The sequence below is a fragment of the Scophthalmus maximus genome, chromosome 21 (assembly GCF_022379125.1).
Source record: "Scophthalmus maximus strain ysfricsl-2021 chromosome 21, ASM2237912v1, whole genome shotgun sequence".
Lineage (NCBI taxonomy): Eukaryota > Metazoa > Chordata > Actinopteri > Pleuronectiformes > Scophthalmidae > Scophthalmus > Scophthalmus maximus.
Window position 1 is genome coordinate 2,720,523 of NC_061535.1, and position 22,687 is coordinate 2,743,209.

The window sequence follows — 22,687 nt, forward strand, 5'->3', positions numbered from 1 at the left end:
AAATGTATATAAAAAAGTTTGCAGCTCCAGCAACAGCTGCATTTTCATTGTTAATGATGAATGCACTTTGCATAATGGGCACTTTCGGTTTTGATGTTTTTTTAAACACGTTGCTAGAAAAAAACGAATACCTCTTAAACTATCGCTTGTCATTTTTTTGTGAATATGTTTTTTATTATGCTATTTAAGCCTATTTCTATTTGACGTGGTACTATCGCCATGCGGAAACAACCAGGCACTGCCGAGGACAACTAAAAACACAGGGTCCTCCGTGGAAGGACCTGACGCAGACGTAAACATAGCAGGTGTTCGGATAATTGACCCGCAGTCATCGATTTCTCGATGAATTAACGTCGTGGCGCCGTGTGGCTGCTTCTCAACGCGATGGCAGAGGAAAACGAGCTTGAGAAGTATGTTCCAGCGCTGCTGCCTATCCTCAGTTACGGCGTCCCGCTGCTGTTCGCGCTCACTTCTAGCCAGTGTTCCGCCCCTCCGTCAGCGGGCAGGAACACCCCTGCGCGACAGCTTTTGAATGTGTCCGTGTGGGAAACACGGGGTAAGAGCGGGACGTGGTTGGAGGGTGAACCTCCTCCTGTGAGCTGCCTGAGCTGTGCGGTGAAAGGTCTGCGAGCTAAATCGGCGCGTCTCCTCTGCTGATTCAGCAGCGTCGGTGTCAGAGCAGGACACTGTCCGTCACTCGCTCACTCATGATCCCCCCCCCCCTCACAGTCAGCATCACTTTGTTTCCTCTCCCACTTAATGAGATTGTTCACCCCGGGCTCCACCTTTGAGGGGCCACGTGTTCTCCTCCACTTCTTCTCCACATTCCCTGACGACTTGTTTTTCTGTTCGGTCATCCATCCAGGCGTGCGATAGAGGAGCTCCTCCGGGAGACCGACCGGGCTCGGGTGAGAGCAGAGACCATGGGCCCCGCGGGCTGGTGAGTGTTTGTCATCCCATCTGTATCGGCCTGCACGCATGTCACCTGCCGCGGACATGTATCCTGCCACGCGTCCGGGGCCCATTATTATTATTTTGTTCCTGGGAGATATGCGTCCTGCTTATGGCGTGTTTAGATAAAGCCTTCGCACTGTTTGTTCGTCTTTACGGTACTTCAGTTGGAAATGGTACATGGTCATGATAAGGTTTGAGAATGGCGATGACAAACAATCAGATGAACTACACATAAACGCTTGACGCTTCATCAGAGAACTGAAATAGTCAGAACCAGCATATTTAAATAAATACACTCACTGTAAACATTTTCATTAAAACGTGTTATCACTTTATACAGTTTAATAACAATAAAAGGAAATCCATGTAACCGTTGTTTGATAATCAACTGTTCTCATGCTGTCAGTACTGTATCACATGACCGTGTTTGAGCTCCGTTTCAGGTCCATAGGTGGGATCCTCATACATAAGAATACATTTATCTAATCCTACTAAATGGTTCTACAAGATACAACACTATGTGTGTATTACCAGTTTACAAATGTTTTACCGCCAAATGTACTTGTGGTTTATTTCTGGCCACCCCTCCCAAAATGTCCTCATAATGATACATGATAAATGTTCAGATATTTTATTTTTGCCAGGAGGCTATAGGTCGTCAAATGCCTTGTTTACTTACCCTTGATACTCATTTTGACTTTGAAATTATCAAACAACATTTTATAAAACCCAGCATATCAAGGTTTGTTTATGAGAGAAGTCTCTGTGAGATCAATATCTATTTTACCACAGAGATCAAAGTACTGAGGACATATGCAACTTCAAAACCAGATCACTCAGTTACACAGTCATCATCATCATCATCACTACCCACACAGACATGGAAATTACAGCAATCCCAAGAGGAACTTTGAAATCCCTCAGAGAAATGAGTAGCAGCAGCTCCTTATTCATTTTGTGTTGCAGGTCATTCCAGTGGTTATGTGAACTGCACCAATCTTCCCCTTAGCCTGGGAACCAGATGAATTCTGGGAACTCATTTAAATTTGCTCTGCCAGAATACGGTCTGGATCCCCTCCATTGGGAAGTGATTTCCATCAGGCAGAAATCTTGCCGGTCCAATCACAACTGATTATCTGATAATGGGTGGGATTTATAACATGACGTGGACTTTTGTAAACAACCAAGACGGCAACACTCGTTCACAGACATTGTCATCATCACAGACGTCTCCTCTGCTTAAGTCTGTTGGTAATTTTGTGTCGCTCAACAGACGTCACATGATTTGTTGCTCTCACTGGTTGTAGGTCTATCCAACTGCGTCAGGATGCATTTTGCTCTGCGTCCGTTGGTAACGCCTCTTGGAAATGGAAAATTAACCTAGAGCTCCCAGACTAATACGCATTTGAGTGTAAGCCTGTCTACGCCAGGCTAATCTTTCCCAGTACAGAGTTGGTATGAGCAGAGGCGTAAGCAGGATTTTGGAAATTCTTGGATCATGAATCTAAATCGTCCAGAATAAGCAATCAAGTCTCTACTTTTTGAAATTGTTTCATATTGTATTAATTCATTTGACTTTTAATGAAGTTTCTATGCATTTTATTTAACATAATTTAACACAAACACATCTTTAAGCCTTAAATAATAATTAAAAAAATAGTTGGCCTAATAATAGTGCAATTATCAACCTATACAATACCTATGTTGTTATAACTACTAAAAATTCTAGAAATCTAGTGTTGTCAATGGCTTATTACTGATAACACTGGTTGGTATGCTGAAGCCTTTCAGATGCTAGCAATCACATTTTTTGTCATTGGAGCTAAATTCAACACGTTTCACATTGTCAGATATTACATGTTAAATACTCTGTTTACCCCCCCTGTTAGGTTGAAGTGTCCCCTGCAGAGCACCAACAAGCGCTTCCTCCTCAACACCCTGCGCTCCACCAGCGTGCAGCGGCGCTCCAGTGAGCCCAGAGCCGCACACTCCGCCGCCAGTGTGCACCTGAGGAGCAGGACTCGGGACAGAAGCGCAGACCGCAGCAGGTCACCTCCCAGAGATTGTAGGGGCAATGGAGGCAACGCGGACCGTAACAAGCATCACAGGGACAGTCGGAACGACAAGCACAAGAAAGAGGACAAAGAGAAGAGACACAGAGACAAAAGAGACAGGCGACAGGGGGAAGATGGACAGAACAGACACAGACGTCATGAATGAAGCACCTTTGCTTACAAGGGAGTTACGCTGCTTTTCCTGAGACCACAGAGGTGAACACTCTGACCTCTGAACAGGCAGCTCACCTCTCAGAGCTGCGGGAGTCCGGTCCACCATGTTAGAAGGAAGAAGAATAGACTCTGATTTTTAACTTTTTGCTTCTACTAATATTTCCCCCCCCCAACAGAGACATCAGTTGATTAATAGTTGACCTTTGAGGTCACCATGATGTTATAGAATTAGCTTCTTCCCTCACATTGCTCTCACAGCAAGATTTTAATGTTCCTTTTCCTCAAGAAATTTCAAGAGAAATTATAATAGTATCTCAGGACATAATAACTTTTTTTCCCCCCTTCTTCCATATCATCTGCTCTCAGATGACTCACAGTTTGGTGTAAATCTGTTTCACCTGCAGTAAAAGGAGGACTGATTTCAATTATAATGTCGTTACCATTCTTCTGTCACTATTCACGGATCATAATGTTTACACGGGCCATGCTGCTGTCGCCACTGGGTAAGCCCTATGTTATCACGTGTCCCAACTTTTTGACATGTTTACACCGGCTATCAGAAACGGTTTTGTTTGTCAAAGGATAAAAAAAATAAATTCTGACACTCCTACTGGTGCCCACGTCCACATCTACAGCATGAGTAGGTTAATTGTAATTTAAGTAAGCTGTAACAATAATGATAATAATAATAACAACCCTAAAGCTAAACTCATCTATAATATAAATAATTTCTAGTGTTTCATTGGGTCATTGGGGCCTTTTGAAAACAGATGGACATTTGCTCAAGCGTTGAAAATGTAATGTTCATATCTTTCCTATCCATTTGGCCTTTGTGTTTAAGGTTTGGCTGCACTCTTTTATTGTTCCACATCCAGAGCATCAGTCTCTGTGCTCACGATTACCCAAGTGTTTGTCTCAGCAAAGTAAAGCATGCGTTATTCCTCGCTTAAAGCGAAATCTGTCTGTAGAGTCGACTTAAAATGCGTTTAATGCGCCTCATGCTTCATAAATCCCGTTGTCCTTCTCCACTGTAAGTGCAGAACAGCTTCGGCTAACTGTTTCCTTCCTCCTTGGAAAGGGCGATCAAATATAAACACCATTAGGTCCCAGTGCGGGGAGGGTTGATTTGTATAGAATTGGTTTACTTGAACTTTATTGCATCGCTGAGTGCCCCCATTAAGATACCGTGGAGAATGCTGCACTTGCTCTTGAAGAACTCTGCGCAAATAGTGCGCAGATAACAACCGCTGGCAGTGTCGAAGGCCCGCACGTCGCGCGGCACAGTTCATCTGAGAAACGGGAACATTATAAACTATATCCTCTATAGAAGCAGCGGCTCCGAGTGTTGCGTAAAGGTCGCGGGTCGGGGCGGACACGCGCTCCGTGCGCGCGCCGGCTAATTGAGTTCTGTTGCTCTCTCCAACCTTATTGGTTTAACCGCGAGAGCTGCTGTTTAATGGGGCGAACACGCACGCACACGCACCTGCTCGAGGCTAATGGCCAGCAAACACGGCGAGAGTGCAGCTCCGCGCTCGTTATCGTCGAGGGCCCTCCGTGCCGTGGACACGCGCTAAATGGTGTTAAATGATGCAGTCGCAGAGGTGTAATGGTACATTTTTAAAAGTCACACGCACAAAAAACGAAAGAGGAGGGGAAGGGTGGGTGGGTGTAAGGTTGTGGAACATGGGCTGCGGTGTTTGAGCCTTTTTTTTTTTCGCCCCAGAGTTTCCAAGACAGCTGTCTCTCCATCCAGGTCTCTTATCTCGCAGGTCAACCAATGTTTGCGCCCATCCACATCGATTTATCCGCAGCTGTGTGCACACACACTATATATATATACATATATATATATATGTATATATATATAAAAAGTTGTCGAAGGCGACATTTGCTCGAGGGCCACAACCCTACATGTCCTACGCGGGAGACGTGTTTCTGTCGCGCGCTCTGTAGAATTAAAAAAAAGGGACTTCTTCCTCTCGCTCCCCCGCGTGGAGGCAGGGTCCCGCCGACTCTGTCGCTGCCTTGAGGGAAACACCGGTGGGGGCCGGGTAAACGTCGCGGTATTTACAGAGGTGCATTGATTTACGCGCTGACAGGAAAAAAGAAATCCCTGCAGAGTATCCTGGAAACTGAGAGTCCGCATGTGTGTCTGTCGCTTTGAGCAAACAGTGAAACCAATGGCTTGTGCGCCGCGGAGTCACATGGCGACAGAGTGACACACCTGCGGAGCCGCGAGGGCCGGCCAGTCGCGCCACAGGCAGGTCGAGAGCAGGAGGTCCCACGCCGAGGCAGGGCGCAGCAGCTACGGTACATGTGCGCGCAGACGGCCCCCACAGCCTTCGGGTCTTCGGCAGCCATGAATCGGGAAGACCACTACTACCCCTCGCAGGTGTTCAAGGACTCCTGCGCCTACCAGAGATCGCAGGGGGAGGACTACAGCCACAGCCCGCCGCCCTGCCTCTACATGAGCCGGCAGGTGCACTCCGCCTACACGCCGCCGACCATGGGAGCGCTGGAGCAGGCCGCCCTCTCTGACATCGCACCCTGCTCTTACGGCCTGTCCACCCTGCGGGAGGATCCAGGTGTGCCTCAGCTGCACCACCCGCCGGGGCTCCAGCAGCAGGCCCTCCAGCCCGCCGCGGGCTACGGGGACGCGGCGGAGCAGGGCCGATATCACCTCCCTTTCCCCTGGATGAAAACCACCAAATCCCACTCGCACACCTGGAAGGCACAGTGGGCAGGTAAACCCTCGAGTCAGATCGTGTTCATATCAGCAAAGGGCAAACATTTGCCCGTATGTGTATTCACATTATTGTAAAAAATGATAATAGGAAAAAATAATCACTAAATGGAGACCAACTGAAGCTGAATAGGGTTGTTTTTCTTCTGAGAAGGTTTCTCTTTGATTACAGAGTAATTGCTTATTTAAAAAAAACAAAAAGCCTTCAATTAAGCTTTGTTGACAACAACACTCTGTCGTCATAGCACTGAGGTTTTCTGAGGCCTATTTAATGTCATCATGCTCCCAACAATATGATCCTGGGTGTTTCAGTTTACCTTGTCAGTCAGTGTGTGAAAGGCCCGGAAGGCCAGCGCCTTCTCGCCGCAAAGATGTGGGTTTTAGCCAAAATAAAACATTTTCACAAATCCCCAATCGGGCAATTAATAGCTGAACATACCATAAGAGTATAATACGCTGTTTTAATAAGCGCTTTTGACATATATAGGCCTGGCAACATAAAACAACACCCGTGGATATTTTATATTAACCTTGAATTTTTCGTCACAGGTCGCAGCTTAAATAAAGTTAATAAATCGTTTTACTTCATCAAAACACTCCTTCTGCGGGGAGCAATTTTAGTGAGTTTAATTATAACAAATTAATATTTTGGTTCTAATAAGGGGGTTTGCGATAAGAGTAAAGTGCGTTGCTAAGGGCTGTTCCCATTAAGATAGACCTTTAACATTCTGGGAGGTGTCTTCTGTGAGAGACAAAAATTCTCAGAATATTAAACAAACACTTTATTTTTTGCCACAGTGATTTTATACGTATGACTCCTTTTTTTTTGCCACTGACTCATACTCTTCATTAAAGACACTGAGACCTCCCGTGACAAGGTAGCCTGCCTTCACGCGCAGCTTTTGTTATAAAACATTTTGTCATGATTATGACAGCATATTTTGTTCATAATGTGGGTATTTTTTTCCCCTCAATAAACTGCAAGCCGTTTAAAATCAGTTGTGATCACACTCAGAAAAGGCTGTTGTGGGAAACTTACCTTTCCAAAACGGATAAATGAGCAAATACTGTCGTGTGCCATGATGACAGATGTATGCCCATGGGTAATAATAGTTATAATAATAATAATAATTATTATTATTATTATATTATATATATAATAATAACTAAGAGGTGACCATGTGTAACAATGTATAATAATACAATAATAATAACGGTAGTGAAAATAGCCTGTTTGAACATACTCTCAATTCTTGTTGAATTTGTTTTTCAGTGTCATGTATCAGAAAGATGATATTGGTCTTTCCTGATGTGACTGAACATGTGAATTAAATCAAATATCTGAGTTATTGTTGATCTTAGGTTTCATAAGTTCAATATTTTAAAAGCTAGCCGGGCTACAATTGCACAAAAGGAACTTGGTACATTCTAAATAAGACTGACTGTTTTTATTCGTGGAGGATTCGCGTGATTCCCAGAGGAGGGGATCAAGGAGGTCCCAGCGAAATTTCAAATCACTTTTCTCTCTCTCTCTCTCACCACTAAAACATACTTAAACAGCCTCAGAAGGACTTTGACTTGAATTTGAGATTTGGGTCAACGAGAAATCATATATATCCTATAATCTTAACTGCCAACATTTATAATAAAGAGTGGAATTGGTGATTTACAAACATATTCTTCAGGGTGGCCTCGTATCACCTGTTGCTTCCAAATCTCACTCGGATCTGTGGAAGTATATTTTGAGCAAATCTCAAGTGAGCGTAAATTCCTCGTCACATTACAAGTGAATAAGTGTTTATTTTGCTGGCTATCATAAGGCAAATATGCACTGTGGTTTCTGCAGGAGCCTGATGGAGTGGCCATGCACATGAGACATGTAGGTCATTTCCACAAAATAAAAATAATGATCCAAACAAAACGGACAATAAACCTTTATGTGCCAGGTTGCCTATATATAATATATAATAATCCACATAATACAAACCACTTTTCTGTCACCAGGGCCGTACGTGATGGCCGAGACGGAGGAGAACAAACGCACGAGGACTGCCTACACGCGCGCACAGCTGCTGGAGCTGGAGAAGGAGTTCCTGTTCAACCGCTACATCTCGAGGCCGCGCCGCGTGGAGCTGGCGCTGACGCTGAGCCTCACCGAGCGCCACATCAAGATCTGGTTCCAGAACCGACGGATGAAGTGGAAGAAGGAGGAGGACCGCAGGAAGGCGCGGGGCGGCGGCGGCGGCGGCGGCGGCGGCGACCCGGACCAGGATTCCTCCGTCAGCTCCGGAGACCAGGGGGAGGCCGCGGACGGGGTCTCCTCCACGGACGGAGCTCACGCCGCCACGCCACCCGTTTCCCCGCTGCACGCCCACCCCCTGTCCAAAGAGACCACATAGAGTCCAGACTATATACGACCCGAAGTGACATTGCAGGGACCCTTCCCTCCAATGGGAAGATGGAAACCGAAAAAAGCAGAATTTGAAAGGACTGATATGGAGTGGATATAAAATTCGGCTTCTAACAGTGAACCGAGTGAAACAGTATTTTAACTATAATTCCCCCCTTCTACTTGGATATTTTTGAACTCCCCCAAGGACCACCACAAGCCTTCTTATTGGATATCGCAGTGTCTCATCTGGAGTGATGGGACATTACTTCATCCTTATTCTGCAACCCCCCCCCCCCCCCTATCTCTCTGGAAGCACTGAAGATTCAGTTGCACAAAGTGTTGCTCGTCTCGTTTTTCCCCTCAGAAACGTGAGAAGGCCCGCACACCCTCATGCTCATGACTGTAAATATGCATAGTATGACTGTCGTGAAGAGGCTAAATATTTGCAATATTAGCGATGATCACGTGTGTATATACGCCTTTTGTGTAAAATTATAAAACTATAACCAATGATCCATATATTTTATTGTTTGGAATAAAAAAAATCATTATATGATGGAAGAATTGTACATATGACCAAATTTGAAATAAAACCAAAACAAACATCACAACCACGTGTAGGTCTGATGGTAATGGGAATCTTTACACTGTAACAGGTGAGACACAACTTGTCCGGAGAGCCAGTGAGCACGAGGCCCTGGAGACGCAGGCGGCCTATCTTCTTCACCTCCTCTCCGCCGCGCGCTCGTTGCGACAGCTGCTGCAGGATGTTCGCCTTGTCGCACATCCGGGCGCAGATGACGAACGGGAAGCCGAACCGCTCCTTGTACTCCCCGTTGAGCCGGGCCATGCGCGACATTTCCGCGGACTCGAGCGCGTCCAGTCCGGCCTGTGCCTGCTCCCCGCGCGACTCCCGGGTCAGGGTGCCCCTCTGGAGGTCCCTGCCCGCGAGGTCCGGGTGACACCCGAGGATGCCCTCTTTACCTGGACACGCGTGATGACTGATTATTGCGCACAGACTAAACGCTATTTTTTTTTGTGCCATCCGAGGTTTACACAGAATAGAAACACGAAGTATTACTAATGTGGGTCTGTGTCTCACCTGACTCCGGCAGAGCATCGATGAACTCACTCACTGCAGCCTCCGAGGCTTTCAAGCTTGCAAAGGGACGCGTCGACCACACAGCCGCTGCCACAATGGGACATTTCTCCACCACGTTGCCAAAAACGTTCACAAATTCCTCGCAAGGTAGAGCGTTTACTGTGTCGATGTTCATGTCTTTAGTGGCCGCACTGGCAGACTTTATTGACCTTACAATTGCCACAAGGTTAAATGTTCGGGTCAAGGCTCCACACCAAGCTGCTACCTCCAAGGCTGAAAAATGAATCCAATGCCAAAGTTCCAAAAAATGAACTTCCCTGAGAGGCAATTGAGGCTGTGGCAGGGCGTGAATATTTATTGAACTCAACATTTGAATGATATTCAATCTTAAATGTATGCGTAATTGGGGGCGTGGTCACTGTGATTGACATGGGTATATCGACATGGTTGGCCCTGCCTTTGAGATATGGCAGGCCGGGGGATGTGTGTAGACTTACTTAACAAAGGAGTAACGTCACAAATTCATAGAGAAGAGATGATTATGTCCTGGCTGTGTGACTGTAACGTCATACTAGTATTTCTTAAATTGAGAGTATAGGCTACTCTCACTCTCACAACCTTTGGTTGTGTAGGGGGCACTCGCGAGGTCATCCAGAATAGCCCCAAGATATAATGTTTATGGGGTTTTAAAAATTCTGCCAATTTAATTAGCTTTTCACATAAGGAATTCAACATAAGATGTAGTTCCATTCGATTAGATTTGTGCCTTTTTCAATTAGTGAAAATGCCTCACCTTAAGTATTTACAAATACTTAATATAAAGTCACACACCATAAGATACTTTATGGCATTCCCTATTTTGGTTTCACCAGATACAGTTTTTGTGCGAGCGTGCACTAAGTTATTAAAGGGACAGTTAGCAATTCTAAAGCAATGCAAATATTTCCTCATGGTCCGTCAGCTGTCGCTTTTGTGTGAGCGCCGAATAAGAGTCCGGGTTTTCGTCTCAGCCCTGGCTCTGCAAATCGAAAAAAAGAAAATGGTGCGGACCGAACCACACAACACTGAGTGCAGTTTGTAAACATCACTCGTCGACACCTTAAGAGACGTGCTAGCGGGTGGCACTGCAACTCTGCGGTTTTTGGACTAATGGTTAGTGCGTCGCTCTCTCATACCGGAAGTCACGTGTTTGCGGCCCACAGCCAGAGAAGTAAATACACAACAACAACAACAACAACAACAACAACAACAACAAAGAGAGAGACAAGCCTTCTCTAAAATTGGTACTGCCCCTTTACTGCCTCCATGACTAGTTAGAAGCCTGCTTTACATTAAGCTGGCAGACACAATGATCCTCCTGGTCTTAGATGGTCATTCCTTAGACGCCGAGTGCCATTGGGGAAGGTGTCCTTTCGCGATCAGTCCAAAATCCTTAACTGACCACTCAGCCTGCATAAGCATGCTAGCAAGATATGGACAAAATCACCTTCCATGTATGAAAGAAAATGGGACAATTTCATTTCAATTCTGATATATAATCAATACTTTATTTGAAAAAATCCAAATCAAATCAAACACTTTTTGTCTAGAGTATACTAATTATCCTCGCCTCACAACTTCCGCAGTTTGGACGATTTGAACATATGCGCAATTTTTTGTCCCGTTAAGCCCCTTCTTTTGGTGTCGTTATGGTAAAGACAATCGGTTATTAATTTCAATAAGCTAAACAACACATGAAAAATAGAAATATATACTTAAACTGTATTCATCTGCAGTGCTGCAAGGTTGTGAAATCTATCAGTGAACAATGGCACCATCTGGTGGATACAATCGGAAATACAAGTTAGACCTGGAGCTTTAGAAGCTGGATAATTTTGTCTGCTTAGATAAACATTTAGGAAACAGCACAAACACATTAAAAGATGGGGTGTATATACTTTAATAAGCGTTGGGTTTAGCATTTATTCATGATTTGAGTAAATGTATATAATGCTCATAATTCAAAATTGTAGTTTAAATCTTTCCATTTTGTGGTTACATGCCCTGTTTTCAGTATTTAAAGTACATTTAGTTACTATGGACTACAATAATCAAATGAAGACTTTGGTGCAAGTTTACATATCTGGCTGAGGTTGGTATAGTAATACTGTAGCACGTGCACCCTCTGCATGGGACATTGCACGTCTCACATGTTCACAGATGGAGAAAACAAAAGCAAGGTGGCTTCAGTTGGACAAACTGTAGCTCTGTCTTGTTTTTATCACCGCGAGACCACCATGCTGAAGAATGTAAATATGCTTAGTATAGCTGTCATGAATAGTGTACATATTTGCAGTTGTAGCAATGATCACGTGTATATATGCATACATCGTGTAAATTCTAAAACTAATCAATGATCCTCATTCTTTGAAACACTGTTGGATGAATAGAACACAAGACAACATTTGGAATACAACAAACAGCACAGCCACGTGTAGGTCTGATGGTAAAGGGAATCTTTACACTGTAACAGGCGAGACTCAATATAAACCCCAGTGTTCACGGGTCACAACTTGTTCGGAGAGCCAGTGAGCACGAGGCCCTGGAGACGCAGGCGGCCTATCTTCTTCACCTCCTCGACGCCGCGCGCCCTCTCCGCCGCGCGCTCGTTGCGACAGCGCTCGGACAGCTGCTGCAGGATGTTCGCCTTGTCGCACATCCGGGCGCAGATGACGAACGGGAAGCCGAACCGCTCCTTGTACTCCCCGTTGAGCCGGGCCATGCGCGACATTTCCGCGGGCTCGAGCGCGTCCAGTCCGGCCTGGGCCTGCTCCCCGCGCGACTCCCGGGTCAGGGTGCCCCTCTGGAGGTCCCTGCCCGCGAGGTCCGGGTGACACCTGAGGATGCCCTCTTTACCTGGACACACGTGTCGACTGATGTGTGAACTTAAAACGCGCAATCTGCGCAAGTGCGCGCGGGCCAAACGCCACTCACAGCGACTGACTCCCAAAAGCAGCCACCCAAACGTTCGTCAGAGCTGAAACACGAAATATTATTTAAAAAAAGCTGTCTATGTGGCTCACCTGACTCCGGCAGAGCATCGATGAACTCGCTCACTGCAGCCTCCAAGGCGTTCAAGCTCGCAAAGGGACGCGTCGACCACACAGCCGCTGCCACAATGGGACATTTTTCCACCACGTTGCCAAAAACATCCACAAAATCCTCGTAGGGTAGCGCGTTTACTGCGTCGATGTCCATGACTTTAGTGGTTACAATTGCAACGAGGTGAGATGTTCAGTTCAAGATGCACCCCCTCCGATGCTTGGAAAAAATAAGGAATTCAATGCGGAAGTGCAAAAACGCGTAATTACAGCTCCATGAGGCTGCATTCAAAAGTCAACCGGTTTGCTGTGTTGACGTCTGTGTGAGACTTTAGTGGTGGCGCAGGCTTTCTCTGTTGACAGTACCTTGCAGCAGGGTTAATGCACTGCTGGACACAGAGCGAGAACCAAGAAGCACGCCTGGCTGTGGTTAATAATTCATTTCAACTGTCCCGGTCATCTAATGTTGAGAAGGCGAGTTTGGTCGAGGGTCGAGCAAGTGCCAAACAGAGGTTGCTGGTTGACTTCCAAGTTGTAAACTCTGATGAAAAGACATCAACTGGCAGTTCCGCATTTTGTCAACACCCAGGGGTTCCTATAACCCCACTAGAGGTCACCAGAGGTCACATGATTTTGTGAGGGTTAGGGTCATAGAACTTGTGTCTAGGTGAGTGTATTCTTTGCTCTTTTATTGAGAAATACTGAATAGTCCTTAATTCTGGTCAAACAAAAACACATGAGAAGGAAAAATCAAACTTTTGTTGAGGTGATCAGTCAGAAGGAGTAGTATTATGCTTAAACTTGTCAATACAATGTAAAAAAAAAAGTAGAAAGCTTGGTCAAAAGAACATATGTATGTGTACAAAAATTGGATTTGACCTGCTTTGAATAGCTGCTGATATGAGAACAAGAATACAACATATATAGCAAAGGGTTGTTGTCATATAGTAACGAGGTAATATATATATATAATAGCATTTAATACCAAAAGCTGATCCATCACTCCACTGTGTAACCTAATGGAGATAAAAGCTACAACTCAGTGCACACGTCTCTTTTATATATAGCCCGGAGAATATTTAGGATCCTTTTTACGAAACCTGTCTGTCATTTTTAGCTGCACAATGATGCTAACCCTAGCATCATGACAATTGTTGTCCTGTTATTTAAGAACATGGAAATATGTCATGTTATTTGGATAATGGATGGAGGCTGGATATTGTTCAAACCCCACCTTTGATTTTTTTTAAAAAATGCCTCCAATATTTTATTACAAAACAAGTGCATTCTACTCTAAACCTCGAGGCTATTATTAGAGGAGGAATATTGTATAAACAGTTTTGCAGAGAAAGATGAAATAGTCACAGGTGATCACTCTCCATCAGACGGCTTCAGAAGTTTCTCCTCAGCTGCCTGAGTCGTGTCTGAGTCGCACATTTCTACTTTGCTCTCTCCAGCTGCACGGGTTCCACAGTAGTCGTTAACCGCCTGCGTCTTGTTCCCGTCCTGGTTTGCCAAGGCGGAAATGTCCAAAATGTCTTGTGTGTTCTGGTAGTCGCTGGACGTCTGGTCGAGTACGTTGTGGTAGAGCTGAGAGAGCAAGGAGGATGGTTGGGAAGGGGAAGAGTAATTCCACTTAACAATTGGATGCAATTTTTTTTTACATTCACTGGCTAAGGGATCAGATAAAAATGTGCTTTATTTCGATTATTTCTAAATAATTGCTGTCTGCACAACAAATGCCCACCTTCTCCTCTCTGTCTGTCAGCTGGGCACACATGAAGGACATCAGATTGGAGAAAGAAGGGCGGTCGCAGGGATCCAAGGCCCAACACGTACACATCATCCCATACCTGGAGAAGAAAGACCAGCAAAAAGGGGTTTTATACAAAGGTCTGGTAACTGGAAAGACTTATAGTCTATGGAAATATTCCATAATGTTATTCATAGTATCCAGTAGTCAAGGGAAGGATAACAATGTAAAAAAGTAAATATGCAGAAGTATTCTCAACAAAATCTCATCTGTTTAAAGTATCAAAACTACTGTTCCTAAAAGATGATATAATTTGATAGCTGTATTATATATTTTTTTCTTAAAACATGAAGTGAGAACATCTGTTTGTGCAGTAACTATAACAAGTTTCTAATTCATAGGAACCTGTCTGAAGATGTGGCATTATCTCGTAGAAAGGTGCATTAATGCATTACGACTATATATAAACAAAAGAAACTTCATCCTAACAAACACATTGATTTGCATTAAAAACAGGCAGAATTATTCTTACTGCACTGGAAGAAAATGTATTTTTCCCCTTTTGAAATGAAGTAGAAGTATAAAAGAGACTTAAGAAGAGACTTTAGAAATACTAAAGTAATGCACAAGTGTCCAAAGATTGTTGATGATATGTGTAATCTATTGTTGTAAGAACCTACACTAGATGCATACTTAAACTGTCTCACGATGGAGTTTTTTTACTTTCATTGTAATGATTGAGCACATTTTGCCAGATAAACATTACAAAATGCATGCATCATGAGGACACTCACACAGACTCATCGGCATAGTATGGACACTCCATCTTGAATCCTCTCTCAATCATTGAATAGAAGGTGTGATCGACCTTCATGCCGGGATACGGAGTGACGCCTGAAACACACAAGTGAAAAAAGTGAATAACATTTTTTTAATTTTGGAAAGAGTGATTTTAAATGTTACTGCTCAGGGAAAGTACTTGTCTGTGAAATTTACCGAGTGAGAAGATCTCCCAGAGCAGAATGCCATAGGCCCAGACGTCACTCTTGATGGTGTACATCCCCTGGAAGATGCTCTCTGGTGCCATCCACTTCACTGGTAAACGCACCTGAGGGACGGCAACGCCATGTCACACATGCCACATGATATACAACAATATATTATGTAGCAACAACAAAACAAATGGCAGTGTGGTCGCTTCACGTACGTTTCCTCTCACAACATAGTTGCAGTCGTTATCGATGTCCCGGGCCAGTCCAAAGTCACCAATTTTCACCAGTCTGCCTTTTGTCACCAACACGTTACGAGCTGCCAGGTCTCGGTGGATACACTGCAGATTGACAGGACCAGATGCTGATGTATTTACTCACACCACACATAATACACAAAGACTGGTGGGGCTGCACCGAACAAATACGTCAATTTTCAATTGCTGATTATCATTAGGTTGGTTGTTTGGTCTATCAAATGTAGAAAAATCTATCTGAGAGTACATATAAATAGCTTGTTTTGGCTGATTAATTGTCCAAACCCCCCCAGATCATAAATTTGTTTTCAAGTAAGTCAAAGGGAAAAAAAGCTAATTGTCACAACTAAGAAGCTGAAACTTGGGGTTTGGTATTTTTTTGGTGCCTTAACAATGAATCGATTATCATAAAAAGTTGTCAATTTTGTCTGTCAAACAATCTATTGATTGACTAATAACTTTATCTCTAGTTAGGTTGTGCATCAGTAAAAAACAGAAACTGAAAGTGAACATCAGCGTTTCTGTGGAGAGCGTATTAGTGTCGACAGATGTGGCACAGTTGTCTCTCACGTTTTTGGCAGAGAGGAACTCCATGCCCTTGGCCACTTGGAAGGCGAAGCTCAGCAGGTCATCGAAGGTCAGGGCCTGCGGGTCCTCTGTCTGATCATGTGGGCTTTCAAAGACATCTGGGTTTTGCAAAGATAAGTGAGTTGGCACGTGTTTAGGATCTACATCGGTCAGAGGGATCAAGCAGATCCCCCATTTGCACTTCAGTGACCCCTTTGTGTTCTTATTTTAATTCATCTGTTGACAACATGCACGTTCTCTTGTTTTTCTGACCTTCCAAGACGTCCATGTCACCAGAGTTGAGGGCGAGTAGGGCGATGTCCTCCTGCCCCCTGGTGGTAGCACATTGCATGGGCACATAATTGTCCACTGTCGTGTGTAGCTCACTGTGTAAACAAAAAGATGATGTGAGTGATATTGTAATGTTGACTGCCATCAGAACACTTTTACAATAGATATCTGAACCTATACAGAAACTACTCTTTATGTTTCATCTTTCCCGTGTTGACTTCTTTGCTAAACTATCCCCGATATCACTCCTCCCCATACCCCTATCGATGACCGTGCATGGTCCCCACCTAGAGCTTTTCCGAGGCTGCAGGTTGTGGTAGAGGCTGCGGAAACGGTCCTTGTTGAAAGCGTCAGTAACAGACTTGTGGTAGAGCTCGCTGTTGTTCTTTAGGTAGTTCAGCAGGTCTCCGTAACAGCAGTACTGGAAGATCAGGTAGATGGGTCCTACATGTGGAAAACAAACAATAATTCTGACATCAGCAATTAAGTCGTGATATAATTCACAACTTCAGTAGGACGGGAATTACATTGTCACTTACACACACATATCATTATGTATGCCAAGTTCACTCTTGAGATTAGATTGGAAATAGCTCCACCAAGGCACAACAGTACACTTCAATCCAATTAGCCAACAAAACAAACCAGATTGTGAAATCATAATCTCCATTACAGAATAATTATAAAAGACAAACCAAATTATGTCAAGAACAGCATTTATTAATATTTTAAGATTACATTTTTTTTTTAAATGGGTACTTTTTTTGGCCCATGTCAAATCCTTCCTGTTTTGTGGAAATCCATAACCATGCTAAGAAAAACAACCAACCAACCAACAAGCGGACAGGGGTGAAAATATAACCCCTCTCTATTAATAATGTGATATCATGGTGCTGGTTATTTCATCCCATCTGAGAAAACACACACGCACTTACTTACATTAAATTAGGTCGGAATGAGTGTAAACAAATTTGTTGTGCATGTGCGGAAGTGTCGGGGCCAAATGTACCTGAGTCTGTGCATGCCCCAAGCAGGTTAACAACGTTGCTGTGGTGACCGATGTGAGTCAGCATCTTGAGCTCCGACATCAGCGCCTCCTTCTCCACTGTCTGGTGTTTCTCTGCAGGGTCAATCCCCACACGTGTCACTTGACTGACCTCCTCCATAACATGTGCATTTCACTTTCAATCATGAAGTTAATATATGAAACACTGACCTTTAAGCATCTTGACCGCCACCTGTCTAGAGACCCCAGGCTTGTTGATGCCATGGGCTGTAGCTTGGACCACCATGCCAAAAGCCCCAGAGCCCAGTTCCTTACCTGCACATGACACAGAAAGGGATCTTCTCATTTTCATCCTTAATAGGATTATATTAATTCTGCACTCAGCTACACTTGCAGTCTTGAGTCAATTTTACTTGACTTGATATTTTCCATTTATTTCTAATGTATCCTCCTACTCGTTTAGTTACTTTTCAGATTACGATAATACATTTAAAAAAAAAAACATAAAATAGAACAAAGCACAGTCAAAGTTTAAACCACAGTTGATAAAATATTCTACCAAGAAGCGATTTCCGCTCTAGAATTCTCTGAGAGTTTCATTAAAAAGAAATCGCTCAAGGCCAAAAGAGGTCAACTTGGTTACAGCGACTCTCCAAAGTTTCATATAAAAGCAAAGCTGAGAGGAAAATCTGAAAAGTGGATCCAACTTTTTGTCCCATCAGTAATCTTAACCTGCTCCCATTTGTCCTGTGACCCTGTGAGGGGAAACACGTGGATAAAACTACCAAGCTGTCAATAAAGTAGATGAAAATAGCTCCAACCTTGATCAGCTGCAACAAATGCTGCTCACACACTTACATCCAGTCACAGGGTGTGATTTTCTACAAAACTACTACCTTTACTGTTAATACTTGAAGTAAATTTAGGTGCTAATACTTTCTCTAAAGTTTGATTTTTAAATAATAGGCTGAGAAGTTCCTTCACCACCACCGAGGTGTGCTTTCGCGTCTCATGCCTGGTGTAACTCATACCCAGTTCCAGGTTCTCCCTGGGAAACTCCCATTTCAGGTCGTATTCAAAGTCCTTGAAATTGATATAGATGTAATCATTGTCACCGGGTCCAACCATCTGGACCATCTGCAGCTGGGGCTGGTACTGGGGTTTCTGTTGGAAGCCAAATGGGTTGCAGTTATGACTTTGTGTGTCTTTGCTTGCGTGTGTGTGTGTGTGTGTGTGTGTGTGCCAATGCGTGATACATACCTTCTTTTTGACAAAGTACATGAGCACCACACTGACTACTGCCAAGGCCAGGAGCAGGAGGAAACTGCCGACTTTCAGCAGCAGCAGGTTGTCGTGACCTGTGTGCTGAGCACCTGGAAACAGTGACGTACAACGAGTGGTTTCTAATGACAGCAGTGTCATGAAAAAAAAAGGCAATTGAATGTAATACTTTTGTAATGTGCACAAGATCTCGCTACCTATGGAGGCCTTGATTGAAGGTGAGTTGTACATTGTGTTGTGACACCAGGAGCCTACTGAGTTTGTGAGGCAAAACCTTAAATGGGGCCTGCTTGCTTGCTCTCTTCTCAGTGAGCTCGTTATCGTTTTGTTACAGACGACGCTAGAGTCTGTTCGGAACGTGTCCGGGATCTCTGTCCACGAAGAATCTGTTTCACAGCTGAGAGACAAAGGAGCGAGGGATCTGAGTGTGTGTCACATTTTCAAAGGGGGGCCTGTTGTGCACATTGAGGCTCCTTTGACAGTAATCATACCTGCCGTTGGGGGAAGAGCACATCATCCAGGTGTAATTTGCTGGCACGAGACTCACAGTCTTGAAGGTGAGGGTGTCATCGATGTCGTTTACCCAAGAGGTGAACTTTGGTGTGTCTGAAACAAAATCAAGTTTTAAAAGTGATAAATCAACATCAGAGGATACATTATTAAAGAAATAGCAGACATGCGCAGTGAATGTCTCTTACCAACAACACACACTGTTAAAGTCCTTGTTTCTTTTCGTTCTCCAGCCTCCAAGAATAACTTGTAATCTCCTGATTTGAGTGGACCGCATAGCTTCACCGTCCTGACAAAAAAGTTTTACACACCTTTATATGAAACCCTCCAAAAGGGATGGCTCTTTGATTCTATACCTGTACCTCATATCGAATGAGGTACAATTCTCAAAATAGTAATTTTGTACATGTCTGTCTGCTGACATGACAACATATTAATAAGTTCACTGATAGAGTTGAGCAACGGAAACACCACTTCGCGGAATTACCTGTGTTTAGTCACCCATTTGTCCCGGACACATTTGGTGATGGTTTTATCAGGGGCCTCCCAGGAGCAGCGCTGGAGCACAGGGTGGTAGGAAACACCGGCCTGCAAACAGGTGCTGGATGCATTCTGGGCTGGAACAACTTTGCTCTTATCCAACTGGACAGAGAGGAAGCCTTCGGCTGCAGGCAACACAGAGTCAAAGGGTCAGCTCAGAACATGTACAAATGGTAAACATGAGCCTACATCGTTGAGGGAACCAAAAGACATTCAGAATTAGTCATGGCTAACAGTTGCAATCACAACAAATGCAATTTTAAAAAGAAGTTAAATGAGCTCTACTAACCCTGGACATGAACGTGAACAGACTTGGTTTTGTTTTTCGAACTCCTGCAGGTATATGTTCCACTGTCCTCCACACTCACTGATTTGATGAACAGGTAGGCCATGCGACTTCCCCAATGTGAGTCATTCTTAATGCACACCTGGAAGTAGAACATGTGATATGAATTGGTAAGGCCGTTACAGTCATTTCTGATTTGTGTCTCAGGCTAAGGCGTATTGAAATATGGTGGGTCCATTTGAGAAAAAAACAAAGGGCATCTTCCGCATTCCGCATTTGTTCACATAAGAATACAAGATTTGTCTCAGAAGAAAATTACAGCACCTTCTCAACTTTTGAAGAGCATGATAATGTCTCAGCATCCAGCGCTTTGCCCCCTTTCTCCCACACAGGTGATGGAGGTTTGTACTGCTGTATTCGGGAGCGAAGCAGTAAAGACTGACCAAGGCTCACAGTTACATTGGAAACCTCATCATTTTGCATTTGGTCACTCCCTAGATCTGAAATACACAGTAGGCCAACAAAACACACTTGACAGTAAGTCTTCTTTTTTTCTATTGTTGGCTACAGCATTGTTGATTAGAAATAGTCCCTGGGCTGTAAACTACTTTCCCAAAGTCCAAAATTGAGAAAATAAGCTAGCTGCTGCAATAATTTATTATGGATAAATATATATTTTTAGGCTGTGTTTAATTAATTTGCCTACATATGTAAATACCATAGTCATATAGTTGGGAGCACTCTTGTCCTTCAGCATTAGTAGCACAGCACATCATTCCTGTGACAAATTTGGTACTTGATATTGTGCTCCCTGCACTTCCACCATTGGCAGGATCATTTGTCCCAATGTGGTTTCTGTTAAAAGGAGGGAAAAAAACATTATTATTCAGAAATTCCTGCTATGAGATGATTTAGTTGGGTTACAGTCGGTGCCCATGTTGTCAGCTAAACACACTATGAATTATGCATACAAGATTATGGATTAAAACTTACCCAGACCATTCAATTGTGGGCTTAGGGCAGCCCTCTGAGATGCATTTAAAATAGGGGGATGTCTTTCGGACATCGACCTTCTCAAGCATCAGCTGTGGTTTCATTGGACGTTCTAGAAAATATTACAAGCAAATTGTTAACGAGGTTTTATTGCCACTGATTTATCTGCATCTGCTGGGTTAAGTGATATGTGAGCATTGTACAGGGCTGATGAGATGGTCAAGTGCAGGTGCTCACCCATTGCTACATGCAGAGTCACTGTCATCGAGGACCTGGTCCCATTGTTAGTTTCACAGCTCAGCGTGTACTCCCCAGAATCTGTCTCAGAGAGCGGCGGTAGGACAATCGAGTCGCTCCTGTCTCTGGTAAGGTGTACGAAAAAGTGTCATCTTGACCATATGTAAAATGGGAAAACACACTACAACAACACGCACAATGACATTCTCTTACACAGTCACTACTGGGTCTCCTCCTCTGATCCAGTGACAGACGGGGTGTCCACTGAAGCCTTTCAGTGATATTGAGAGTTTCTTGTCAACGCACACTTCGATGATGACAGGTCCAGATGCATTCAGATAATCGGCGGGCGCGAAACATGCCACCTGAAAGACCAAACTCACCATTTAATGACTCACATCAAGTGGAGTCCGGTGTGGTGGCATGAAACTAAGCAGTCGTTTCTGTTCTGATAAACAGAAATGAAACAGGAGTAGTTTTAGTCAAGTTTGTGCCATTTCCCTCGCAGAGGTGTTACAACCTCCTGCTGCTCTGCACCTCTCTTTTTCTGTTGTTGAGTGAAATATGTTCTCCAAAAGATATGCAAAGTATCTCTCTGACACCAGAATGTCCAAGAGCAAAAAACAATCTTAAAGTAGGTTTATATTTTGTAAAACCATGGTCAAAATATACTCTTTCTTCTAAACTTAAAGTATATCGTTAGTAGATTATAAAAACATGCACATATTAGTTCTCATTCCACTGGACCACACCCTAAAAAACAACAACAACAACAACATAGAAATAATGTTTGAGTAATACTAGTAACTTGAAAGGTATAATAACAATTTTGGCAGCTGTTACCTCCTGACTGGGCACACACGACTGATTATGTGCTGACAGGACATCAGAGCTGAGGACCCCGGCAGCACACAGCAGGAAAGCAACTCGAAAGACAGACACATTGTAAGTTATTCCAAATGTTTGACCGCTGAATAGCCCAGAGGGTAATCAAACATGTGTTTTTAAAGAAATATACTATGGGGAAAAAGTTTTAGGACCAAATTTTATTGAGCAATTGCTTAGTTTGTCTTTCCACTGCATTAAAAATATATATGATATAATACTTTAAAACCTGAAAACTTTAAAACCTGATTAAGTAACTTTAGCTGATTTGTTTATTGCAGGGACACGATACACTATGTTTAAGATCTCTCACACACATATACGTGTGTGTGTATATATATATATATATATATATATATATATATATATACACACACACACACACACACACGTGTGAGAGAGGGAGATCTTTACCCACAGCGCTGAGACGCAACTCACCTGCATTCATATTTCTGTATCTCTGCCTGCGCATTGATGCTCTCGTCACATCTGCTCATCTCTGGGTCAGACTTTGATGTGCATGTTGAGTTCACGTACCTTTTTAAACAGAGGAACTGGGAGTCGTGACGTCGTTAGTCACGCCTGGCCGGCTG

The 22,687-nt window shown here is 43.7% G+C and overlaps 5 protein-coding genes across 5 annotated transcripts; 2 read left to right on the forward strand and 3 right to left on the reverse strand.

Annotated features, from left to right (window-relative positions):
- The first annotated feature begins 252 nt into the window (after positions 1 to 252).
- si:ch211-140b10.6 (protein POLR1D-like) lies at positions 253 to 3,808 on the forward strand. The gene is made up of 3 exons (XM_035619629.1): positions 253 to 410; positions 866 to 940; positions 2,844 to 3,808. Exons 1-3 carry the CDS (start codon positions 385 to 387, stop codon positions 3,172 to 3,174), a joined length of 432 nt encoding a protein of 143 aa, XP_035475522.1. The 5' UTR covers positions 253 to 384; the 3' UTR covers positions 3,175 to 3,808.
- A 1,120-nt stretch (positions 3,809 to 4,928) lies between these two features.
- pdx1 (pancreatic and duodenal homeobox 1) lies at positions 4,929 to 8,920 on the forward strand. Its single transcript, XM_035619628.2, has 2 exons — positions 4,929 to 5,926; positions 7,930 to 8,920. Exons 1-2 carry the CDS (start codon positions 5,497 to 5,499, stop codon positions 8,322 to 8,324), a joined length of 825 nt encoding a protein of 274 aa, XP_035475521.2. The 5' UTR covers positions 4,929 to 5,496; the 3' UTR covers positions 8,325 to 8,920.
- On the reverse strand, positions 8,841 to 9,734 carry LOC118291515 (2-oxo-4-hydroxy-4-carboxy-5-ureidoimidazoline decarboxylase-like). Its single transcript, XM_035619821.2, has 2 exons — positions 9,420 to 9,734; positions 8,841 to 9,301 (listed from the first exon to the last, which is right to left on the reverse strand). The coding sequence occupies exons 1-2, from the start codon at positions 9,592 to 9,594 to the stop codon at positions 8,841 to 8,843; spliced, it is 636 nt and encodes a 211-aa protein (XP_035475714.1). The 5' UTR covers positions 9,595 to 9,734.
- A 1,210-nt stretch (positions 9,735 to 10,944) lies between these two features.
- On the reverse strand, positions 10,945 to 13,034 carry LOC118291475 (2-oxo-4-hydroxy-4-carboxy-5-ureidoimidazoline decarboxylase-like). The gene is made up of 2 exons (XM_035619764.2): positions 12,482 to 13,034; positions 10,945 to 12,314 (listed from the first exon to the last, which is right to left on the reverse strand). Exons 1-2 carry the CDS (start codon positions 12,654 to 12,656, stop codon positions 11,965 to 11,967), a joined length of 525 nt encoding a protein of 174 aa, XP_035475657.2. The 5' UTR covers positions 12,657 to 13,034; the 3' UTR covers positions 10,945 to 11,964.
- Positions 13,035 to 13,167: 133 nt separating this feature from the next.
- Positions 13,168 to 22,682, reverse strand: flt3 (fms related receptor tyrosine kinase 3). Its single transcript, XM_047329937.1, has 24 exons — positions 22,533 to 22,682; positions 22,053 to 22,135; positions 21,423 to 21,574; positions 21,210 to 21,334; positions 20,973 to 21,084; positions 20,698 to 20,834; positions 20,304 to 20,479; positions 19,983 to 20,121; positions 19,641 to 19,818; positions 19,342 to 19,442; positions 19,135 to 19,249; positions 18,841 to 19,040; positions 18,623 to 18,735; positions 18,394 to 18,526; positions 17,573 to 17,677; positions 17,366 to 17,476; positions 16,644 to 16,800; positions 16,339 to 16,451; positions 16,069 to 16,184; positions 15,460 to 15,582; positions 15,249 to 15,360; positions 15,047 to 15,146; positions 14,247 to 14,352; positions 13,168 to 14,089 (listed from the first exon to the last, which is right to left on the reverse strand). Exons 1-24 carry the CDS (start codon positions 22,564 to 22,566, stop codon positions 13,871 to 13,873), a joined length of 3,060 nt encoding a protein of 1,019 aa, XP_047185893.1. The 5' UTR covers positions 22,567 to 22,682; the 3' UTR covers positions 13,168 to 13,870.
- Between the last annotated feature and the right edge of the window lie 5 nt (positions 22,683 to 22,687).